Source organism: Trachurus trachurus (genome assembly GCF_905171665.1).
Source record: "Trachurus trachurus genome assembly, chromosome: 16".
Taxonomy (NCBI): Eukaryota; Metazoa; Chordata; class Actinopteri; order Carangiformes; family Carangidae; genus Trachurus; species Trachurus trachurus.
This window is the reverse complement of record NC_139902.1, coordinates 16,222,070-16,244,114: the sequence shown is the minus strand read 5'-3', so window position 1 is coordinate 16,244,114 and position 22,045 is coordinate 16,222,070. Positions and strand designations below refer to the sequence as shown.

At 46.3% G+C, this 22,045-nt stretch overlaps 1 protein-coding gene across 1 annotated transcript in view; it reads left to right on the top strand.

Moving 5' to 3' along the window:
* kirrel3l (kirre like nephrin family adhesion molecule 3, like) overlaps positions 1-20,928 on the top strand; it is a 33,504-nt gene extending 12,576 nt beyond the window's left edge. The window contains exons 2-15 of the mRNA XM_083989160.1: positions 9,679-9,834; positions 10,458-10,607; positions 12,665-12,822; positions 14,269-14,419; positions 14,620-14,725; positions 15,056-15,204; positions 15,328-15,455; positions 15,731-15,857; positions 16,039-16,139; positions 16,860-17,058; positions 17,957-18,064; positions 18,219-18,328; positions 18,497-18,586; positions 18,711-20,928. Of these exons, the coding sequence (XP_083845286.1) occupies positions 9,679-9,834; positions 10,458-10,607; positions 12,665-12,822; positions 14,269-14,419; positions 14,620-14,725; positions 15,056-15,204; positions 15,328-15,455; positions 15,731-15,857; positions 16,039-16,139; positions 16,860-17,058; positions 17,957-18,064; positions 18,219-18,328; positions 18,497-18,586; positions 18,711-19,205 (2,228 nt within the window). The 3' untranslated portion in view covers positions 19,206-20,928. The remainder of the gene's footprint in view (positions 1-9,678; positions 9,835-10,457; positions 10,608-12,664; positions 12,823-14,268; positions 14,420-14,619; positions 14,726-15,055; positions 15,205-15,327; positions 15,456-15,730; positions 15,858-16,038; positions 16,140-16,859; positions 17,059-17,956; positions 18,065-18,218; positions 18,329-18,496; positions 18,587-18,710) is intronic.
* The last annotated feature ends 1,117 nt before the right edge of the window (positions 20,929-22,045 follow it).

The window sequence follows — 22,045 nt, the reverse complement described above, 5'->3', positions numbered from 1 at the left end:
GAATGCAGCACTAGTCCGTCAGCCAGAGGCCGTTACAGAAAAACAAAAGACTAGATGGTACAGAGACGTTAAAGGAGTGTCAGGGAAAAGGGTGCAAAGACAAAGAACTTTACAAAGCACTTTGAGCGGATAAACGTAAGAATGATCTTGCCCTCAGCGCGCCGCAGCTCCATCGTCTGCCTCCATCAAAGCCCCCCGAGACTCTCGCAACACACTCTGCCCCCGTCACTCACAGCTCCGTTAATAAGGCCGGCAGTAAACGCCAGGAAAGATATGCAGGGATGAAAGATTCCCTCTCTCATGTTCTCTCTTTGAGGATGTGTTTCCGGGTGTCAGGGGGAGGTGGGGGAAAAATACGGCTTTATAGAGTAAGGCTGCATTTTAATAGAAACAATAAACCCATCCGCTTATAAAATAATATTTTGCGTCCCATATCCTGTTGTGTAGCGGCTCTGGGGAATGTTGGTAGACATGAAAAAAAAAAAACTCCACCTTCACTAAGTTAAAGGTAAAGAAGAAACCCATGCCAAAGAATAAAGTCTGCGGAGCTCCGGGGGGAGGGATATATCATACATATATTCTTTCACTGCAGCGATTAATATCTGGGAAAAAAAGGTCAAACTTGACTTGAAACGGTCCAGTATATCACAGTTACATTGGCGGTCTGCATTTCATACATCAATCCCTGCTGTGATGTCTCATCAGCCTGGTCACATAGGAGAGACCCACGCGGCACATTATCAAAGATTGATGGGGTGTCCTAGTTAAAGACGGGGTGGGGGGGGGGGGGGGGGGGGGTGCTGGTTAGAGAAGGGGTACTTTGCGACACCCCTTCTTCAGCCTTTTTTTCAAAAGTGTTGCTTTTGGGTCACGTGGCCTCTCACAACACAAACACAAACAACAAACACCGTCACTGTAGTTGGTAAATGTTATCCCAGGCTTCACAACTGTGTAACCCAAAGACCTGACCCCTAAGACGTATATGAGGGGAGGGGGGGGGGGGTAATTGCAAATGCAGCATTTTGAGGTCAGTGCTCTCTCTCTCTCTCTCTCTCTCTGTCTCTCTCTCTCTCTCACACACACACACAGGGCTGACTCAGGAAGCTCAAGACAAGGGCTGAGTCTTCCATCTCCTCCCATCCGCCCTCTTCCTCATCCTCCCCTGCAACGGAAGACAAAACAAACTGACAGAACAAACAGGCAGATTATCCTAAATCCTTTTTTCTCTAACACACACCCTAACCGTCTCTTATATCCACTGTTCCCCGTCATCTTACCCCGTTTCTTGTTCAGAGTGCTTGCTTAATAATTAATTGATTAATTAGTTCGCTCATTAATCATTTATTCATTAATCATGGCCTGATTTTTCTAGAGGAAGCGGCGCAATCTGAAAAAACCCTGACTTCACATTTCACTCTAATTATGCTCCTTTACTAATCAACGCTTAAGAAATGGAGTTTCAGGAAATTAGTTTTCCCCTTCCCTTCTTTTTCTCAACACAAAGCAGGATGTATTGAGGTTGGCAGGTACATTTTTTTCCCTGCCCTCTCTTGTGCTCTGGAAGCTCTTAGTCATCAGTACTTTTTAAGAAATGTTTCGAGCTATAGACAATCTGATGAACAGAATGAAAATTTGATGTTAAATTAAAACTTGTCCAGATGAAAGGGGAACAGAAATTCTGCACACAGACTAACCACAGACATTGATTAATAAATGGCAATTTGAAGGCCGCTTTGTGGGAGCAGAAAGGTGGCAGCATTGTGAATCACACACTCACTGTTTTCACTGGATCCATAGCTCTCCTGGGAGAAGGAGGTAATTTGTTTAATCGCCAGGAGTTATGTTCCCTGGACGAAGAGGTGGGGCGAGAGGAAAGTTCACAAAATATCCTCTGTAGTGTTGAGCGTGAGGCGCAAAGTAAAGAGAAACATTTTGAACAGGTTTAATTAGAAATGTTTTTGTGCCTTTTGTGTTCCTGTTGGATGCAGTTCACAACACAGCTCAGCTGCTTTCTCTGAAGAGGCTCTTGTCAGCTGCTGACAAAAAAGAATTATGCATCAAATTAAAGAGAGCTCCAGTGAAATGGAGGCAAGTCGGGCATTAACCTCTAAGCTTTAAAAAGCACACATATTAAGCAACACTAATGAGACTCTCATTGAGCTAGCTGTGTTTTATATTCAAACACACACAAAAGGACAGCTCTGACTTCAATGTGCCATTGCTGCTTCTGAATGAGCCTCCCTCTCTTATTCATCTCACCAGCAGCAAACACTGCAGAAGTGAACAATAGCATAGATGGCCCTTTTACTCTAATGAGATGCATACATTTACAACATTACCACCCTCATTAAAAAATAATAATAATAAAGGAGGAAAAAAAAGTATTAATTATGAAACGCACTACTTCCTATCGTGAAGAGCCAAGGGGGTCTCCACTGGGCTCAATTAGGAAGAGTAGGCCGCAAATCCCCAGACTAAATTAATTGACACCCCAGGGCATTAGGCCCAGAGTCCCAGCACAGAATCTATGTAGAGAATTCCTTTGTTTTCATTTCCGCTGCCTTTTAGAAAAAGCAAGAGATGGAGGCAATTTTAACATTATCTCTTTATTGTTTTATGGATTTTTAATCAATTATTAATATATATATTTATATATTTATTTGTTTTGTTTACTTGTCATGTCTGCATCTGGGGAAAAGGTTTCATGCTTTTGTTTTTTTCCCTTTCATTCATCCACGTCCCATCTTCAAGTTCCCTCTCTCGTCACATGTTGCGTCCCATTACTTTTTCATCCACCACGTCAGCTGTTATGCACACACTAAACCAGGGCTTTTGCAAACAGCACAAGAAGTTAATGATTTAAAAGCACAGTAAATTATACTGAAAGCCCTTCCATCCAAACACTGCCGAACGAGGAGGAGAGAGGGTGTGGGTGGGGGGGGTTGGGAGTGGGGGCTGGGGGGTGGAGGGCGCTAGAGAGGGAAATTGGGATACAGAGAGATGGAAAAGAAAAAAGCAAGAGCGGGAGAGGCAGAAGCAGGGTGGGTGCGGGGTGGGGGTGGTGGGGTATGGTGGTGGGGGGGGGGGGGGGGGGGGGGGGGGGGGGGGGGCAGAAAAGGGCTGGAACTGTGACACAGATCCAGCCAGCAGCTGTCTTGCAGTTAAAACACCGGGGGGTAAGCAGGAACGAAATGACAAGACTAGCTCAATCAACATCTTGTCAACACTGCTGGCTGATGTGTACAGACAATTTCATACCGCCGCCACTGACTCCCTCCTCTTTTCTATCTTTTTTTTATATGGCTTTTTATTTCCTGTCCTCCTGCCAGCCAGCCAGTCACTTGCTATCTGTCTACATGGAGTCAGCTCTCAGCTCTTTGCCTCTTGGCTTCTGAGTGGGGGAGCTGTTTAAAAGCTGCGCTAGAATTATACTCAGAGAGATGCTTCTGCCCACTAAAAACCCTAAAGATATGGGACTGTGACAGTGAGTGCGTGTCAGTGTGTGTGTGTGTGTGTGTGTGTGTGTGTGTGAGCGGCAAGTGTGAGAAGACAGTACAAGAATGAGTGTATTTATGGCACATTGTCGGGCACTGCAGCACAGTGAGTGCGCGAACCATTCACATACACTCACACGCCGACTATGTCACATCAGCACTCTTGGTCCTCCCCACCACCACGCTGCTATACCCCCTCCCCTCCCCTCCTCCTTTTCTTTCCCCTCCCTTCTTCCCCTCCTTGTATGCACACCACTATATTACTCTATCCACTGCATCTGTTGTAGCACGTACTCAGGGAGAAACTCTGCCGCTGCTCGACCATGCGATCAGCCTCACTGCTGCCCTGATGTGAGCGGTGCCCTATTCCAGCAGAGAAAAACCTTGTGGTGACAGCCATGGAGACAGACTGATTACAGCGTTCCATCAATCGCCTCTCAGGCCCACTCCTTTGCAATTGCAAGCTGACAGGAGCCCACTTTTTCCATTTTTACCTTACCTCTGTCTTTCCGGTCTTTCTAACATGTGCTTGCTCCTCTCTTCCCCCACCACCACCACCACCTTTTTTTCCCCTCCTTCCTCCTCACCACCCCACAACCACCCTGCTTTCTTGAGTGTTGTGTTGACAAGCTGACACAAACCCCTGTGATTTTCACACCGGGGATGCAGAGAGCGAGAGAAAGGGGACATGGGATACAGGAGACGAGGAGAGGAAGAGATGGGGAGAGAAAGTGCAAAGGGGTAGAGGCTGGCAAGAGATGACAGCTGACACAGAGTCTGGAAAAGCAGAGTGATGGCAGAAAGAGCCATGGAGAAAGCAAATCAACAATTAGTAACACCTTATATAACTCAAAGGGGGCCTGCTAGGCATTGATTTCAGGGATCATGGCTCACTGACTGTAGACATATGAGTGATAAACAGAGGAATGAGACGATGAGGCTGGATTGCAGAGGGATGCGGGGATAGAGGAGGATGCCCTGGGTGGGGGGTGTTAGCGAAGCAGCAGGAGAGGGAGGACGGGAGGGGAGGGGAGGGGGAGGCTGGGTGGATGAGCGGGTCCACTCGCTAAAAAGGGTCTAGGTCTGAGCCAAGATTTCCACAATGGAATAAAGGCTGAAAGGGGAGGCTTGGAGGATTAAACCCTGGCAAAACAGCTCTTAAAAAGCTGTTAGACTGCAATTTGGGCACAAAAACGTTAAAATGGGAGAAAAGATAGTGAGAGCTGGTGGGTGGGATTGCAGCTGGAATGCAACACGGCAGAGAAAAGGATTGAAGACAGGACCCGGCTGCATTGGGGCCATCTGCAGAGGCTGTCCGGAACGGTCCACTTGGAAGAAAAACAGAGGCGCAGCTCACACATGTAGTGCATGTGTTGGATGCCACAAGTTGGTGGGTGGTATCTGCTGTTGCCCCCCCACTACCAACACAGCCTCCCCTCCCTCCCTCCCTCCCCTTTCAAGCCCTCAGAAGTTCTGTAGGACTCATGGTAATGAGCTTAGTAGCCAGATCAAACATGAGATGGGTGCATGGTCCCCCTTTGGGACATACTCTTTGGTTCAGCTACCTCAGCAGTAATGTCTGTTTGTACACACACACACATACACACATTCACACAAACACTCACACACACAGGAAGAGGAAGACAAAAGAGCCTGACTCAAAACAAAGGGATAATAATTCCATACAGAGAGAAATGGAGCTTGCATTTTCCAGCCCGATTTAGAAGGCCTTATCTAGACAAGGCACAATGGATGGCATTTGGGGAGAGGGGTTGTTTATTCCAAGCTTGACACTTTTTTGCCAATTGCCCTGTTTTGTGCTGGGCTTCTTTTTTTTTTTTTTTTTTGGTTTGTTTCTCCTACTCATCTTCTCCTCTCTGGCTCTTACTGTGGAAATCTCACACCATGGTTGCTGCCTTCACCTTTGGGGCAAAAATGCAAGTAGATATCAGGCACTATTTTTTAACATTTTGAATTATTACTGCACAGAGCAAATTGCCCAGTCAAGTTGAGAGCACTTACATTTATAGAGCCCACAGGACAGGATGTTGCACTCTTTGCACTGGATGGGAATGAGGACATGGAATAAAATCGGGACTAAAATAGGGACTCTCTACGAACGCAGCTCAGAGCCTCTTAGAGTAAATGAACATATGCAGTTGAGTGTCATTGTAAAAACACAGGGAAATGGACAGAGTGCTTCGCCTGAGCTTCTACAAACAAGAGAGCCTGATGCTGTTTTATGTTTTATTTGAAGGACCTGACTTTCTGAATGCTCTGTTAAATTGACTTATGGCCTAGAGTGTTTTCGTTTTTTTCTTTTTTTGGTCCGATTACCAAAATGCCATAACAGATTATGACTGTGGTGACTGTGGTAGTAAATGTACTGTACTGTGTGTGAGAGAGCCACATTTTATCTAAAGGTCATCTGCAGTGCCATTATCTTTCTCTGTCTTTAGCATCATGGTGAGAGCTTATACACATAGTGCACACGCACGCACGCACGCACGCACACATGCACGCACACAAGCACAGAGGGACTGGTTCAATCTAATTCTATCAAGGCAGATGTCCAGTGGTGGACGGATCATTGCTGACATCTGTCTATCTCTTCCTGATCCTTCCTGATGTGAATGTATCTCTATCAGTTCAGATGAAGGCGGGGAGAGTGTAGGCAGGCAGGCAGTCACCAGGGTCGACGCAAAGCCCTTTAATAGGTTGTGTGTCCAAGACGGAGCGGCTGTTTTTGCACTTAACTTCGACCATGTGACGGAAACAGCAAAGTCACTGTGTCAAAGTAACTGCTAAATGTGCCCTCCGGTGCCTGACAAGTTGCTTTCCCTATTAACACTGCCCCACCCTCCACCCTCATTCAGACATCCAGATGAACACACACACACACACACACACACACGCACACACACACACACACACACACACACACACACACACACACACACACACACACACACACACACACACACACACACACACACACACACACAGACATAAACACACATCGCACATTTTGAGATAGGCAAACACACTTTTGCGCCCTGAGCTCTCACAGTCGGGCAGAAAAGCACACACACATAAACTTAGCCCCATGTGCATCCAGCGGCGTGAAATGATATTCCATTTTGAGAAATCCGGATTAAAATGTATCAGGCCAAATGTGTTTTGACCTTGTTACTGGGGGATGGAAAAGTGCACACACACGCACATACACACACATATACACGCACACAGCAAGGTAAGAAACAGACTAAATGCATTTTTTTGTGATGAGGGTTTAAAAATGTAATTTTTAACTGCCTTTAAAGCAACATTAAGCTCACCACATGTGGTATAACTAATGTGCACTGTTCATATTTACCTGCATAGCATTCAAGAAGACATGCTGAATAAACTCTCAGCCACTGCAGAAATGTTGAAATTTCAAAAAAAGGGGGGGGGGGGGGGGGGGGGGTTCAAATCTTTCTTTTCAAATGCGATTCAATTGCAGCCAAGAGACAAGCTCCTCATTTTGAGTCTGGTGAAAAACACAGAAAGCTGCGTGCGTGCGTGCGTATTGAGTGTGTGTCTGTGTACATGCGTGCGCGTACGTGACACCGCACCACACCGAGAACAAGCCTCTTCACACCCACAGCTCAATACCTCTTCTGACTGCCTCTTCTCCACCGTTTCTTTGTCGGGTTCTGTTCCTCCCTCTCTCCCCGTCAAAAATGTATTCATGTAATTAAGCTGCTAATACACCGTCAAAGAATTGTCTAATTCAGCAAGGAGGAATTAAAGGAATCTGGCATGAGTCATTAGCCAGTCGAGATGTTCTGTTGAGCATTTTCAATAAGGGATCTGGAGAGCAATGAATCACTCATATGGTGTGAAGACATTTGCTATAATACATACTCTGTACTCTACATGTGTACGGCTGCATATGTATGTGCGTGCATAGTGTTAATTGCCATATGCGAGAATGAGAAATTGCATGTGGGAGGGGTATAGAAAAACAATTCAATGCATCTAATCCATCTAAACAATCAACCAATGCAGTGAATTATTACCTATTGTAAACATTTAGATACTCTGGGCAAGATACTTAATTGCAATCAATGTTTGTACTGTTGTGAGTACAAAGAGGAAAATCCCTAACTCGCTCTGCAAGAGGAGGCATATGAAAACACTCAATAGCTCAGCAAGGCAGGATGTTAGAGACAGGCAGGCAGACTGTAAAAACAGCATTTTTAAAGGTATGACGGGGAAATGCCAGCCTTCGCTAAACGCCTAATAGCCTGAGCAAGAAGATGTTTCACTTCTCATTGACGCTCTCAAATTGGCCTCTTTTGATCCACAGTGTGTGACACACATACAATCTACCTGTTTGCACCGGCGGCTCAATAGGCTTTTCAAACACTTTGGTAAAATGATGTACAGGGAGACATTATTGGTTAGCTAACATGCATTGTTCTCTGATCTTTTCTCGGCTCAGCTATCTATTAACACCTCTCTTTTTGGCCCCCGATGGAAGAAGCGAGAGAGAAAGGGTGAAAATGTGAAAATGGGCTTTGAGGCAGTCGCTGAGAACCACAGCGGTTTGAGCTTGTGGTGAGAGAGAGAGAGAGAGAGAGAGAGAGAGAGAGCTCACGTTCCTGATGAGCTCACTGTTTGGCGGCTGTAATTGTGCTGTTGGGTGACGGAGAGGCAAGGAGGGGGGAGAGGGGGGAGGCAAGGGGGTGAGGGTTCAGTCCATGGTGCAGCCCCGAGATGAAGTGGATAATTGAGTGCGGAATAAACACTGCCAACAACCTCGGAAGCCCCCCGCCCCGCCCCGCCCTCCCACCCTTTTCAAAAAAAGAAAGAAAAAACTGGAGAGAAAGATGGGGAAGAGACACGCAGAGAGAAAAGGGGTGAGAGAGAGGGAGAGGGAGAGGGAGAGAAAATCCCAGCTACCCTCTGGGGGGAAAAGCTGCTATTGAAAAGCTATTAAACTTGCATTTAGCAGGATTGATTGGAAATGAAGAGGCCTATTAAAAGAGAGGGACAAGGGGACAATAGCGCGTCTCTGGCCGCCGTATGTTGCCCTCCTTTCAGAGGCTTTCTTCGCCAGGAAGGGGGGGGGCAGCCCTGTCTGTTTAAGCGCTCCCACCAAGAGAAGCAGTTCAGGGGGGGCTTAGCACTGCCTGAAAAGAACCCTCTTTATCTTCCCCTGTCCCCCTTCCCTTCCATTCTCCACTGAGCAACAAAGAAAGAGAGAAGGAGAATGAGGGAAAGCTTTTTTTCTTTCTTTTTTTTAAGTCTTCTTCTCGACTCACACAGACACCCCACTTAGATAACCAACCAACTGCCTCTCTCCTTTTTTCTCCTACCTTCCCCTGCGGATTAGTTACCTCTGGAGTGCTGCCATCTTCCCCCACCAGTAGGGTTTGTAATACTCAATCTTTAGCATAGTGCCACAAACAGTTGGAACCGTGGATGCGTATTCATGCTGTGTTTCTGTATGCATGTGAAGGCAGGCCAGCCAATCCGGCGAGACCGCGTGCCATACTTAAACACAGCAGCGCAACGGCGGCAGGTGTCTCCGCTGACTTTCAGCAGGCTCAAACGGATGGGTCCCACGGGAACTTTAATGGAGTTTTGATTGTTTAACATCCATTTTTACAAAAAGCACACTGAAAGAGTGGCAGGTTTTTCCTCCCCAGAAGTGTGTTTGCTTCATGTCAGCAAGCGCACAACCATATGGTCTTGGGAAAGAGTTAAATAAGTTATGAGGCGCAGCTGACTCTTCCTCTTAGAAGCTACATTTCGAGGGGTAAAAAAAAATAAGTAATATTTTCACACATCAGCCTTGACAATTCTCTCAGCAAGTGCCATGAAAAGAGTACAGTGAGCAGACCAGTTCACCCGAGTCTGCTCTCCCTCGTACTTAGTTTTTTTTCCTTCACACCCCTTACAGTGCAAGTTTCACTTTTCTCATGCTACATCTCTGCTGGCACTGCAGAAACGCACCGCCATTACACTTTCTGAAATGCCATTAGCAGTGTTCTTGAATACCTATATATTTTATAGCTATTTTGTGAATTTCAGTACAAATTGGCCATTTTCCATCATGGCAAATGTGAACTCTAAAGAGATATGATATTCACTGTGTGCTTTTTCTTCTTTTCTTTTTTTTCCCTCCCTCCAGCAGCCACCCAAGCAGCCTACTTCTCCCAGCAGCCCCAGGACCAGGTGGTGGTATCTGGCCAGTCGGTGACTCTACCCTGTGTCATTGTGGGTTACCGGGGAATGGTACAGTGGACCAAAGACGGCCTTGCACTGGGCGGCGAGAGGGACCTACCAGGTATTACCACCGACCTCTTATATCTGCCTCTCTGCTCCACCGCTGTCTGTGTGTTTATTGCTCTCCCTGTCTCTGTCTGTCTTACCAAGATCAATGCCAGGTCTCATTAGAGACCATGTCTTTCTCTGTCAACCACTAGGGTTTTACACAAATGAATGGTGAGAGAACAATGTACTGCAGACAGGTCGGCTACTGCTGCACACACCAAACTTTAATTTGTTGTTTAGCATTTTAAGGGTCTTGTAGGAAGGTGGATAATCAATTGGCTTTTGTCACGCGCTGACATTTAAATATGTGGCAGACTAGAGAGAAGGTGGAGAAGCTCCCTCTTGACCTTAGCCACCCCATCTTTATTGTGTCTGTGTTTAAAGGACAGGCTCCTCATGCAGCAACCTTCTCACGTGTTGCATTTCCAGCCTCATGCTGCTCCGCTAACACTACAGCTCAATGCCTGGCGCAGTGAGGTGCTGCTTGCTTTCATTTGTGTCTTAAAGAGCCTTGCCACGTCTCTCTTGCCTTTGTTCTAGGCACAAGTCTGTTCATTTTATAGTCCTTTCATTATGTGTTTGTTGTTGGTTGGTTTGTTTGTGTCTGACTCTATTCTCTATGCTGGCTTCATGCAGGCTGGACGCGGTATTCCTTAATGGGCGACCCGCTATCAGGCGAGCACAGCTTGCTGATCGATTCGGCAGACTTGGCGGATGACGCGGTGTATGAGTGTCAGGCTACACAGGCGGGACTGCGCTCCCACCGTGCCAAGCTCACTGTACTAGGTAAGATACACAGCTCATACATGATCCCCACAGCCAGACCTCGTGCCAGGGCCTGCGGGCTGGCAGCGCTAGGGAACAATCAGGGGAGTGTCTTCATCACAAAACGCAGAAGCATTTAGATAAATGTACGCCTGACAGATGCAGAGTGCAAAAAAATGTATCACTTTCAAGACACAACTTAACATGGACAAATAAGAATATGCATCGGAATAATCTTCAAGTGATTTGCAATTCATAGGATCATTTCTTATCGCCACTCAAAGATAACCCGGTTGTAAATCTAGTTTCCTGGTAAAAAATCATGTCCTGAAAGCATAATTCAAACCGAGCCGGGCTCAGCCAAGAGACTGAGCTGGGGGAAAAAAAGAAAACCCCTCTCCTCTCAGTAGCGATAATCAAGACTGTGGACGTCTAGGATAATGTGATTGCTGCAGTCACAAATGACTTGCGTAGTCGCTTGAAAGTCAGGGTCTGCACAGTTAGCACATTTTACAGTGAGCCACAACATTTGTCAACCGCAAGGCGGTTTTTACATTAACATGATGTGAGTGATCTACTTCTTTACACAGACGTTTAGAGATGGGGTGGGGGGTGTGGGGGTGTTTGGTGAGGAGGAGGAGGAGGAGAAGGGACAGGTCTTGTGGGAATTGGAATCGACAAAGCACTACTGGCATCTGGTGGCATTCAAAGGAATATCACTCCATTAATTAGGCCTGTCATTTGTCCATGTCCTCACCTACAAGCGTTACACAGACAGAGGGGAAAACTCAGAGGGAACAATTATGATGTTACAACTTATGCCAAAACACAATGCAGAGCTTTCACCAGAGACACTGTGCGAGTCCTTGAATCTATCAGTTTCCATTAAGGTGTGCGCTCTGAGTTTATTGAGGCTGGGGGTGGGGGGCGGTGAGTGGTAAAGACAGGTTGCCATGGAAAGGCGAGCAGATTGCTATCAGAAGCAGAAAGTAGGTACAATTCAGCTAAATGGTTTCATTCAAACAGCTCACCTCTGAGCGTCAGCCTACCGCTCCGTGTCTAGTGTCACAGTCAGAGCTGCACAGAGCATTGTGGTCATCACATGCCCACACACAGCCATAAAGACGTGTGCAAGGAGGCTGCAAAGAAAGTTGATAAAACGGCTGTGACTTCTACATGAAATGTGCTCTGAGAGGCAAATGGTTCATGAACACTCTGCATTTCATAAGACATAAATAAACATAAACATATTAAAATCAGGCCCACGGATCAAAACCTGTGATTTCTTGTTTACGTGTGGACATGAGAAGTGTTAAGGAGGGAGGTGGGCTTTTTTCCTGTCCGTTTGTGTGTGCGCACATGCCCGCACGTGTGGGTTCGTGCGTGTCCCTGCGCGCGTGCAAATCAATGTGGCCAGATGAGACCAAAGCAATCCTGCACAGTCAAAGGAGTCAACGGCGGGAGTGCAGTCAGGGGAATCGGCATGGAAATTAAAATCACCTAGCACTCGGATTCCATTAGTGTCCGTGCCGCGGCAGCGGAAGGACCTCTGACAATTCAGATACACACAGTGAAATTGGTTCGGTGGAGGGAGCGAGAAAGGCCAGCACAAACCCCATGTTTACGCCTTCTCTTATTGGTTGGGGAGATAGACGCCTTCATCAGGGGTGGCACGCTTGGCTTGCCAGTGGTGCGTGCAAAACCATGCAAATAAATGAACAAATAAGCAATTCAGTTGAAACATCACTCTGCAACAGTAAGAGCAAACAGAGTAATAATGGTAGTCCCAAGAAAGGAAATAAATAAGGTTGAGTGTGTTTTTTTTTCTCCAAATGACAACTCTTCCCGGTTTTTTCTCCTGCCTGAAACTACACCTTATTAAACAGACACTTGACCAAAAGAAGATGTTGTTTTGCTCTTTTTTGCTGTTTTTCCATATTGATACTCAGCTAAAAGCAACAACAAGTTCAATAGCAGTATGACTTCTTTGTGACTCTTGTGCAGGCCTGGAGCTGCATTGAGGTTTTTTATTGTTTGTTTCTTTTGGTTTTGAGTGGTATGTTTGTTCTGCTTTACAGTTCCTCCTTCAGACCCCGTGGTGGAGGGCGGCCCTGTTGTACGTCTGAAGGCCCACACACAGCACAACCTCACCTGCAGAGCCTCGGGAGCCAAACCTGCTGCTGAGATCACCTGGTACAGAGATGGAGAGGTCATGGAGGCTGCAATTTATTCCAAGGTACAATGAGAACAGATCTTTGCCCAGCATTATCATTCAATCACTAACACCCACACACAACTATTACAAAATATAACAGCGGGCAAGAATAGATGCAAAGCTATTCAAAACAGAAATATTTTCTCTCAGGGCATAATACTTACTCTCCTTTTCTTCCATTTCTCTTTTTTATTTTTCTCATCTTTCTTCCGTGGTCTCTCACCATTTTTTTTTCTATCATCACCCTTCCCTCACAAGATTTGTTCACTCTCTGCAGTCCCCCTCCCATTTTCACCCATGCCTGACCCCCTCCCCCTGCCCCCCCTTTCCCACTCCACCCCCCTCACTCACTAACATCAAGCACACCCCCCCCTCCACCTCCGCTCGCTAATGCAGCGACACTACAGCATAACTGGAGCATGCCAAAGCTCAGACAGGCATGAGTGTTTCATACAGTAGAGCTTCTGCAGAGAAGAAATCACCCACAACAATGCAGAAACACAATGGGGATGTGCCGGAGCGTAAGGCAGCCACGGCTGGGAAAGTGTCACATTTTTCATGCTCTCTGACCACGCTAAACGACGCTAAACGCCACATTTAAGGAGACGAAAGCCTGCAGTGAGAAGGGAGGAGGAGAGAGGAGAGATGAGAGGAGAGGAAAATAAGAATACAGAATTATGGTGGAAAACAGAGAATTTCTCCAGCTTCGAGTGAGAAAAGGGGTTAGTGAATCCTTTGTCCGAGCGAGGGGTGGTGACAGGGAGTGATGTGATTTGATGTAGCATAAAAATGCTTTTTGTGTGTCTGGCTGAGGAAGTGAAAGGCCTGCTCCATTGATTTGGCTGTTCGGGGAAAAGGCTCAGCTTGTCCTTGCTCTTTTCCAAATATGTGTGACACTTCTTCCTCACTGTCATTGCCCCCACCAAAAAAACAAACACTGAAGCACCTTGGCCATCACAGTTTTTTTTTCTTAGTGTGTGCGTGTGTGTGTGTGTGTGTGTGCACGCGTATATGAGGAGGAAGAGGGAGAGTGAGCAGTGAGCCATATCCTCAGAATCTACACCTTTCCTCACTTAGGCGTATTGATTTCTGTGAGCAGTAAATAGATTTAAAAGATGATGACAAACAAGGAACGCTGACGGGGAACACTCTCAGAAATGTGGGAACAGCACAATATCCCCTGCTGCATCATAAAATATATGATTTAACTGCCATGCCAAGGAACGGGACGGCAAATGCCTCACACACGAAAAAATAAGACCTGCAGTGTCATAGAGATATTCCCAACTGGTGCAATCACAAATGGCAAGTGACACCCTTGCGCGACAACGAGATGATTTTCAGTTCTCCTTCATTTGTAATGGAGTCACTTTTATAAAAAAAAAAAAAAGAGGAAATGTTATAAACTGTCGCTTGGACTCCCAGCAGCATCTAACAGTCGCTCTGCTTTGTCGCCCAACCCTACAGGCGCCGATGGAGGATGGGAAGAGGGAGACGGCTGTCAGCATGCTTCCAATCGTCCCGGAGGATAGCGACTCCGGACGCACCTACACCTGCAGGGTTCTTAACCCTGCTGCCCCCGCTGGACGACAAACATCGGTCACTATCAATGTCCAGCGTGAGTGTCCTGGCTTGAGCTCTCCTCGGATAAGAAACAGACAGAACACTATCACAGCATTGTAGCTCACTATGTGCCACTGGATATGTGCAGTAATCTGTTATTCTGTTGCACTGTTGACAGTTGAATGGTAGCAAATACATTACTAACTCCAATGTCAAATATCTGAATCAGTGACATGAATATTTTCCTTCTCACAGACCCTCCCTCAGTGACTCTATCGGTCCAGCCTCAGACTGTGACAGAAGGAGCCAAGGTTCTCTTCATCTGCTCCGCTTCAGCCAATCCTGAAATCACCGGATACAGGTATCCATCCTTTGCTTTAATCTAACTTGTCCACTCTGATTGCACGCTCGCACGCCGAGCCAACACAGTATAATCTTTTTAGCCTCTCCAAGACACGATAAGCTGCAAAAATGCCATCTAGTTTTAGAGGAAACACTAAAGCCAAGGAGTGCAAGGGTGCCATGTGCTCACTGTGGCTACATTGATTGAAATGGGCTACTTGATTGGCAGCGTTTGATTGTGATTGGCACGAGCCGTGAATCAGCTAATAGCCACTGAAGCTGACACGCATGGATAAGTCCCTTCCCCGAGCTAATGCCAGCGTTTAATGTGATTATCCGCCTGTCCTAGGTGGTCGAAAGGAGGAGTTCCCATCTCTGAAGCAAACGGCGACAGCCTCGAGGTGACGGTGGACTACTCTTATTTCACTGACCCCGTCTCCTGCGAGGTGTCCAACTCTGTGGGCAGCACCAACGTCAGCACCCTGGTCGATGTCCAATGTGAGTTTAACTTAAAGCAAACACTGCAAAGTGTGTCTAAGCTGGTTGTTTTGAGATTTTCTCGGGGCATATGTTGTTTTCAAAACAGCCTCTTATTGATTGGTCTGTGCTGTTTCACCCCAGTTGGCCCCAGACTGATGTCGGAGCCAAAGCCAATGACGGTGGATATAGGGATGGATGCATCCTTTACCTGTGCCTGGACTGGAAACCCTCCACTGACTCTTGCTTGGACCAAGCAGGGCTCCAGCGTGGTAAGGCATCAAACACTAGTCAACACCTTATCTTGGTGGTAAAGCTTCAACACCATCCCTCCAGAGAGAAACACCGTGCACACACTGAGAAAAACTCAAACCACCGGCATTTGTTACAATGGCCAGCCCACCTCTGCGCTGCCTCCACAATAAGTGGGCCACTGATAAAGGTCCCGGTCTCCCTTTTGTCCACCTCTTCTCCACACCACCTCGCTCTTTCTCTCGCTCTCTTTCGAACGCACTTCTCACACTTGTCTCCCCGGATCTCTCACTAGGTGCTCAGTAATGGCAACACCTTGCAGCTGAAGGCTGTAACCCAGGAAGACGCTGGAACGTACACCTGCAAGGCCATCGTACCTCGGATTGGAGTTGCAGAAAGAGATGTCACTTTGACTGTGAATGGTGAGTGGCTTCTTTTCAGGCTGTATAATGTCGCTTTTAATGTGATCTGTTGAATAAGTTGCATCCAATTCTGATACCAGACAGTTTGGTTTTTTGGTCTGTATTTTAAAAATGTCTCTTTTCTTTTTTTTTCTCCATCTCTTTCTCTACTCTCTCTGTCTTCTGTACTTTTTCACATAAGGCCCACCTATCATCACAGCGGAGGCCACGCAGCATGCTGTCAAGCACTCCAAGGGCAAGCTGGAGTGTCGGGTGGGAAGCAGCCCCCCGCCTGATAAGATTGTAAGTGAGGCTCTTTATTTCTGTTGTGTGTCGTTCACTTGTGTTTGGGAGCTCGCACGCTCCTCCCAGCCACGCCCCCACACAGGAGCAATCACTCCATCCACCTTTCCCCCTGACCTCACCTTCACACCTTTTGCTCCGGCACATCTCCACCTCACTCGCTGACAAATACATTCACACATATATTCACAAGTATAATTGCACAGACATTGACTGGAGACATGGGAGAGTCGGGGTGGGGGGGTGAGGGGTGGGGGAGCTGTGGGAGACCGGCTTCCTGCCGATTCGAGCCAAACCACATTCAATTAGCGGCCCGAGAGGCATCACTCAGCTGACCCTGTTGAACTGCTGAGCGTACGCTGGGCTGAGAGAGGATAATTAGGGTGTAAGGAGGAGTGAGAGACAGGTGCCCTGCTGGCCCTGCGCTGGAGACAGCAGCAAAGAGCCTTATTTCATAGTGCAGCTACCTAACCCTCCTTAGGCCTCACCTGCAGGGCAGACGTGGGAGGCAGCTTAAACATGAGCCTGTCAGCCACGGAGCACCTTAGAGGTCGGCAGAGAGAAAGCAGAACAGAGAGAGAAACCGGTGTTCAGTCAGCGGCAGGCTGGGATCTGAGGATAAACAGCGGCGCGGGACTCTCGCCTGGCTCGCCGACGAGGAATTCTTCACAGGAAAGTGACTGACTCCCCCTTGTCTGTCCTCTTGCTTCCTCTCCGCAGGTGTGGACCTTTGGAGACATGAGCCTGTCCTCTGGCACCTCCGGTCGTTACTCAGTACAGACTGTAACCAGTGACCACGGAGTGCTGTCTTCTCTGGTGCTCTCCGAGACTCTGGCGCAGGATTTCCAGCTGCGCTACAATTGCACCGCTTGGAACCGCTTCGGCACCGACACCGCCCTGGTCACGTTGAAAGAACAAGGTACACACACACACACACACACTGACAGAAGTAATAATCTCTCACCGTAGCTTTGTGCAGAAGTCAGAGTGATACTCTCAATCCTTGTTGTGTGAAGGGGGACAGATTAGGTGGAAGCAGTCCCTCTGCCCTGTGCTTATCTTAATTATACTCCTCTAATCGATATGATTTAATCAGCAGATGGTTCCTTTAATGAATATGTTTGCCCCATAACATAGATATTGATTGGGGACAAAAGTCAATTAGAGGAAGCCACATGTGTTTGCGGCTGGACTCATATTCTCTATCACTGTCTCAGAGCCAAGTTCATCATCTCAGGCTGCAGCCACTTTAAGCCATCTTAAAACCAGCCAGTAGAGTAGTACTACTACACACCACACTGATGCTAGTGGAAGCCTTTGTTGCAGCAGACGCCAAAAAAAAAAAGGAAAAAAAAAAAAGGTCCTCGCCAGTAATTTACATCAACGTAGCAGAGTGGGGTCTCCAGAGAAATGGGCAGCGGTATCCCCTGGAATCTCTAATTAGATTACTGTCTATTGCTTCATTGCATGTCAGGCCTTGTTACCCTTCTTTCAGAGAGATTAGAGACAATAGCCAGGCTGTGGGATGCCGGATCGCCCGCGTGAGCATATGCTAGCTGCGAGCAGGCCTGAGCTCACTGCAGATGAATTTATATAGGCGCTGATGTTTCTGGGATTAGCAAGACAAATGAATGGATCTATTTCTTTCTCTGGCTGGCTCTGATCTGCACGTCCCTGACACTGACACTTGCGTTTTGCTATCTCTCTTTTCATCTCCTCCCCTTCTTCTGACAACTATCTCTCCCTCCTCCTCCTCCTCCTCCTCCTCCTCCTCCCCGCCACTCTACATTTTTCTTCTATTTCTGTCCTCTTTTCAGAAGCCTTGCCCATGTTGATAATTGTCGGTGGAGCAGTAGGTGGAGGCTGTGTCCTGCTCATCTGCGTCATCACTCTGGTCTCCCTCTGCTGCAGGCACACAGGCAAAGGTGAGCTCAACGGTCAGTATGGGCAAGAGGGTCCTCATCCAATTCTTCCCTTTCAACAGATTTCAAGTCTTTTATTTTAACAAAACATTCAATAGTTTTCGTTTTCAAATCTTCCTTGTAGATTTCTCACCTGGTAACTTTTCAATCCCCATAGGTAAAAGGTGCACTCGTCTTTCCAAGAGTGACATCAGAGTTCAGATCGTTCACAGTGATCACAACGCTACACGTGGCAATGATGACGAGGAGGATGTCAAAGAGCCCATGGTAAATTTCTACAATCGCTGTCTCTTTATGCCTGATGTCTCTGTTGCAGTTGGGGGGGAAAAATTCACATTAACACTGTAACTTAATGCTCAGACGTCATTTTGTTCTTATTCAAGTGAGGTCTTGTTCATCCTAGTAAGTCTTCAGAAATGCTTGGTCTTCCCTCAGGCTCCAAACAGCAGCGAGTCTCCTGGGACGTCGCGCACAGAACACAGCGACCTTCTGGAGGAGGAGGAGGATGAAAGATCGGACATCAAGGTAAGACTTAAAACACTTATTTGAAGAAATGCTCTCGAGATAGTGGGTGTGCATTATTTTTCATCTATAATACATGACTGTAAAGTTCATGAATTGTTTTTTTTTTCTTCTGTGCCTTGTACAGGACCCCACCAACGGCTACTACAATGTCCGCGGCCATGAAGACCGCCACATCCGCAGCAGTGGATTCTCAGAGTATGTGCCCAACGCTCGGCCGGTCTACACTCCGTCTCAGCTGCCGTCCCCCAGCCCCGTCTATGGTCAGCACGGCACACAGCCTCGCGTCTATGACTTCTCCCACCGGTACGCGACCACCACGGCGGCGGGCAGAACCTCATATGAACAACAACAGGCTGCCCAGCAACAGCCTGCCCAGCCAGCCAGCATTTACCCCACTGACCCCCTCTACAGTGGCTCTGCTTACCTACCTGCCACCTACGGTCGCGCCTTCACCAGCTACGTGAAGCCCGCTTCTTACGAGAAGGTGGACGCGTACGACCAATCGGACCAGGCCAGCAAGGTGTCCAGCTCGTCTCGCTTCTCTTACGCCTCCTCACAAGTGTCCTCCCAGCAGTCTGACTATGGCCGCCCCTCACAGCGTATGCAGACTCATGTGTGATTGGACGGGAAAAAAAAAAACACAACAACAACAAGAAACAGAAGAAGAAAGAAGAGTACAGGAGCAGCGAGTAGTTAACTATCGTCACCTCCACATACACGTGTGGCTGGACTAACATGAACAGAGACTTTCTTTACTTGGACGGTCCTTCAAGGACGTGTTTGGACAGTATTTGGAGGGAGCCGTGTGATTTAGGTTATGGGATAACCGACCTGTTGTGACAGATGGCAGGATCTACAATACTGCTTTGTAACTGTGAGCTGGAGAATTCAGCAGATTGTGATGTTCAAGTTCAAACTCATGATTACAGTGTGATACCTCACAAGGTTATCTGTACACGATGACCACCCAAACCTGTGGAGATATTCTGTCAGTGCAAGGGCCAACTAGAAAAATGAAATCAAACTCATCTCCTGAATTTGGGTGGCCAAAAAAACAAACAAAAAACAAAACAAAAACAAAAAAAAACTGGGGTAGCTGTTTGACTTGCATTCCAGAGTTTACTTTGGGTCAACACTAAATGTCCAACTCGACCTCCAAAACACTTTGAAAGAAGATAATACAAGCTAAGTCATATTTGAGGAAAAAATACAGATATGAACAACCTATTTTTGTCTGTCATTTGATGTTTTGTTGGCATGCGAAAGGAATTCTAAGCACATTTGTGTCTCTATCATCAACAAAAGACTGAGCTATCCACAGAGACAGTCATAAACTATTCTGCACAAGGCTAGCAGTACTGACCAACAAGTGCTACAGGCACTGTACTGTATGAAGAGTTTAATCATCGAGGGAATACTTCTGGCCTGAGCTGTATTCCTGGAGCTTCTTCTGATAATAATCCTAACATGTTGGACTTAGCAGTGGATATAAGAAGGAGAATGTGTATTTTATCCCTCATTCTAGTGAGGGACTGTATGTTAACTATGTGTTGTACCAAGATGGACAAGGTAAGGCCATGAAAACCCAAAGATGGTGACAAGATGTTTAGGGGAGAACGGGGGCTGAGGCTGTACGCTGCAGTCCTGTCCCTGCTACTGTTTTCTGATGTGTTTTCCGATTGTAAAATGAAGAGTCGGCTTTTACCAGAACAATCAAAAAAAGTGGTGGTTTGGAAAATTGGTGGCAATCTAGAACTTGAAATAAACTTGAAAATGAATGCAGCATCTTCGGCAGGCTCAGGTGGGTGGGGTTAAGATGTGTAAGGCAGTCCTAATGCGGACCATACACTCAAAAAGTTTTACAACTCAATCAAATTGTCTCAACATGTTTACAAGAAACAGTACTACCCTGAAACACTACGTATCTGTACAAATGGCTGAGCCCATACTTTCTCTCTGTTGCATGCAAATGATGTGTCTAGTGAAACTCTTCAGCGTTTATATTCATGTCCATTTCATGTTTGAGACATTGGTTTCTGCACCTGGCCCAGTTGCATCCCTCTTCCTGGATGTTTCAGTATGAATGCCTGTACTGCCATTTGTCTAAGAAGCTGTTACCAGGCAGCCTGATGAGAGAACAATTGTCACTTAAAGTGAAGAGGCAAACATCATCGCTTGTCTTTATTTTTATATTTTATATAAGCCTTAATGTACAGCGTGTAAGCTGCTCTATTGTAAAGTATCTTTATATACATATGTATCTATCTTGGTTGATTTTATTTGGGTCCACAGATTTTCCTCTCTTAAGTTGTTCATCAATCACTGAATGCAGTTACTATGCTTTTTTTTTGGAACACGACTAATTGCCATTTGTTTGTTCATTCTTTTAATAATGTATTAAGAATTTTATTTGCTAAAAATGAGCTATCGTTGCTTGTACCTTTGTACACATATTTATATTTAAATAAAACCATTTCCGATAAACAACTGGTCGGTGTGAATCCTGAGAGTTAATCAGCCTGGTGAGTAGCTTCATTGGGCATGGGGGAGCGGTGACAAACAAAGCTTCCCATGTAGCAACAATGATGAATACATAAATTAGCGGCACTGTCTGTGTTGATTTTCGTATTCCCCCAGTGGTGCGCTGCTTTTAATGAAGACAGATGAGATAGCAGAACCCCCACTGTATATGTATCCACCTCCTGAAGCCGTCGTGCCCATCTTGTAGGGTAATAGGATAGAGCTGTAACAAAGGTAGGTATTATCTGACAATACGACTTCGTCTTGTCACCTCTGTTCCCCAGGTAGACACGCTGCGCACGATGGGGAGGAGAGGTACACGCTTGTAACAGCTCTACTGCGAGAGGAGACGATGTCTCACAAGACAAACATTTATCAGGCACAGCACAACACAAGCCCAGGCTCACATCAGACAAATCATACAGGTAATGCAATTAGGTACAGAGGAATCTGATAAAAAGATTTTTATTATCACAACTTTTTTGTACAAAAACACCAATAAAGAAAGAATAAAAGTGTGTCCATCGCAGCCACAGGATGCAGCACTAATTAAAACAGCTTCAAAAAAAGTTGTAGGTGCTCCCTATTCTTTAAATACACACATTTTAATTGCATAGTTAATGCTCTGTGGAATTAATAAAAGGTCCACTGATCCAAATCCCCAATTTCCCTTTCAATAAATTAATTCTTTGGTTTGCTTATCCAGGTTGTAATATTTCCAAGATAAATCATAGATGAAGGCAAAGAGGCTAAAATAAAACATCAGGTAAAATCTTTACATTTAAATGTTGATGTAGTTGGTTGAGACCAAAGAAATGCTCAAGGACTAGTCACAGTCCCATTGGTTTGATTTGGCTCTCAGGTGAATGTGGCTGAAGACTTCAATCATCCTGAGCTTAACTAGAGACCTTGGCAAAAGCCATCTGTAAAAGTGTAATA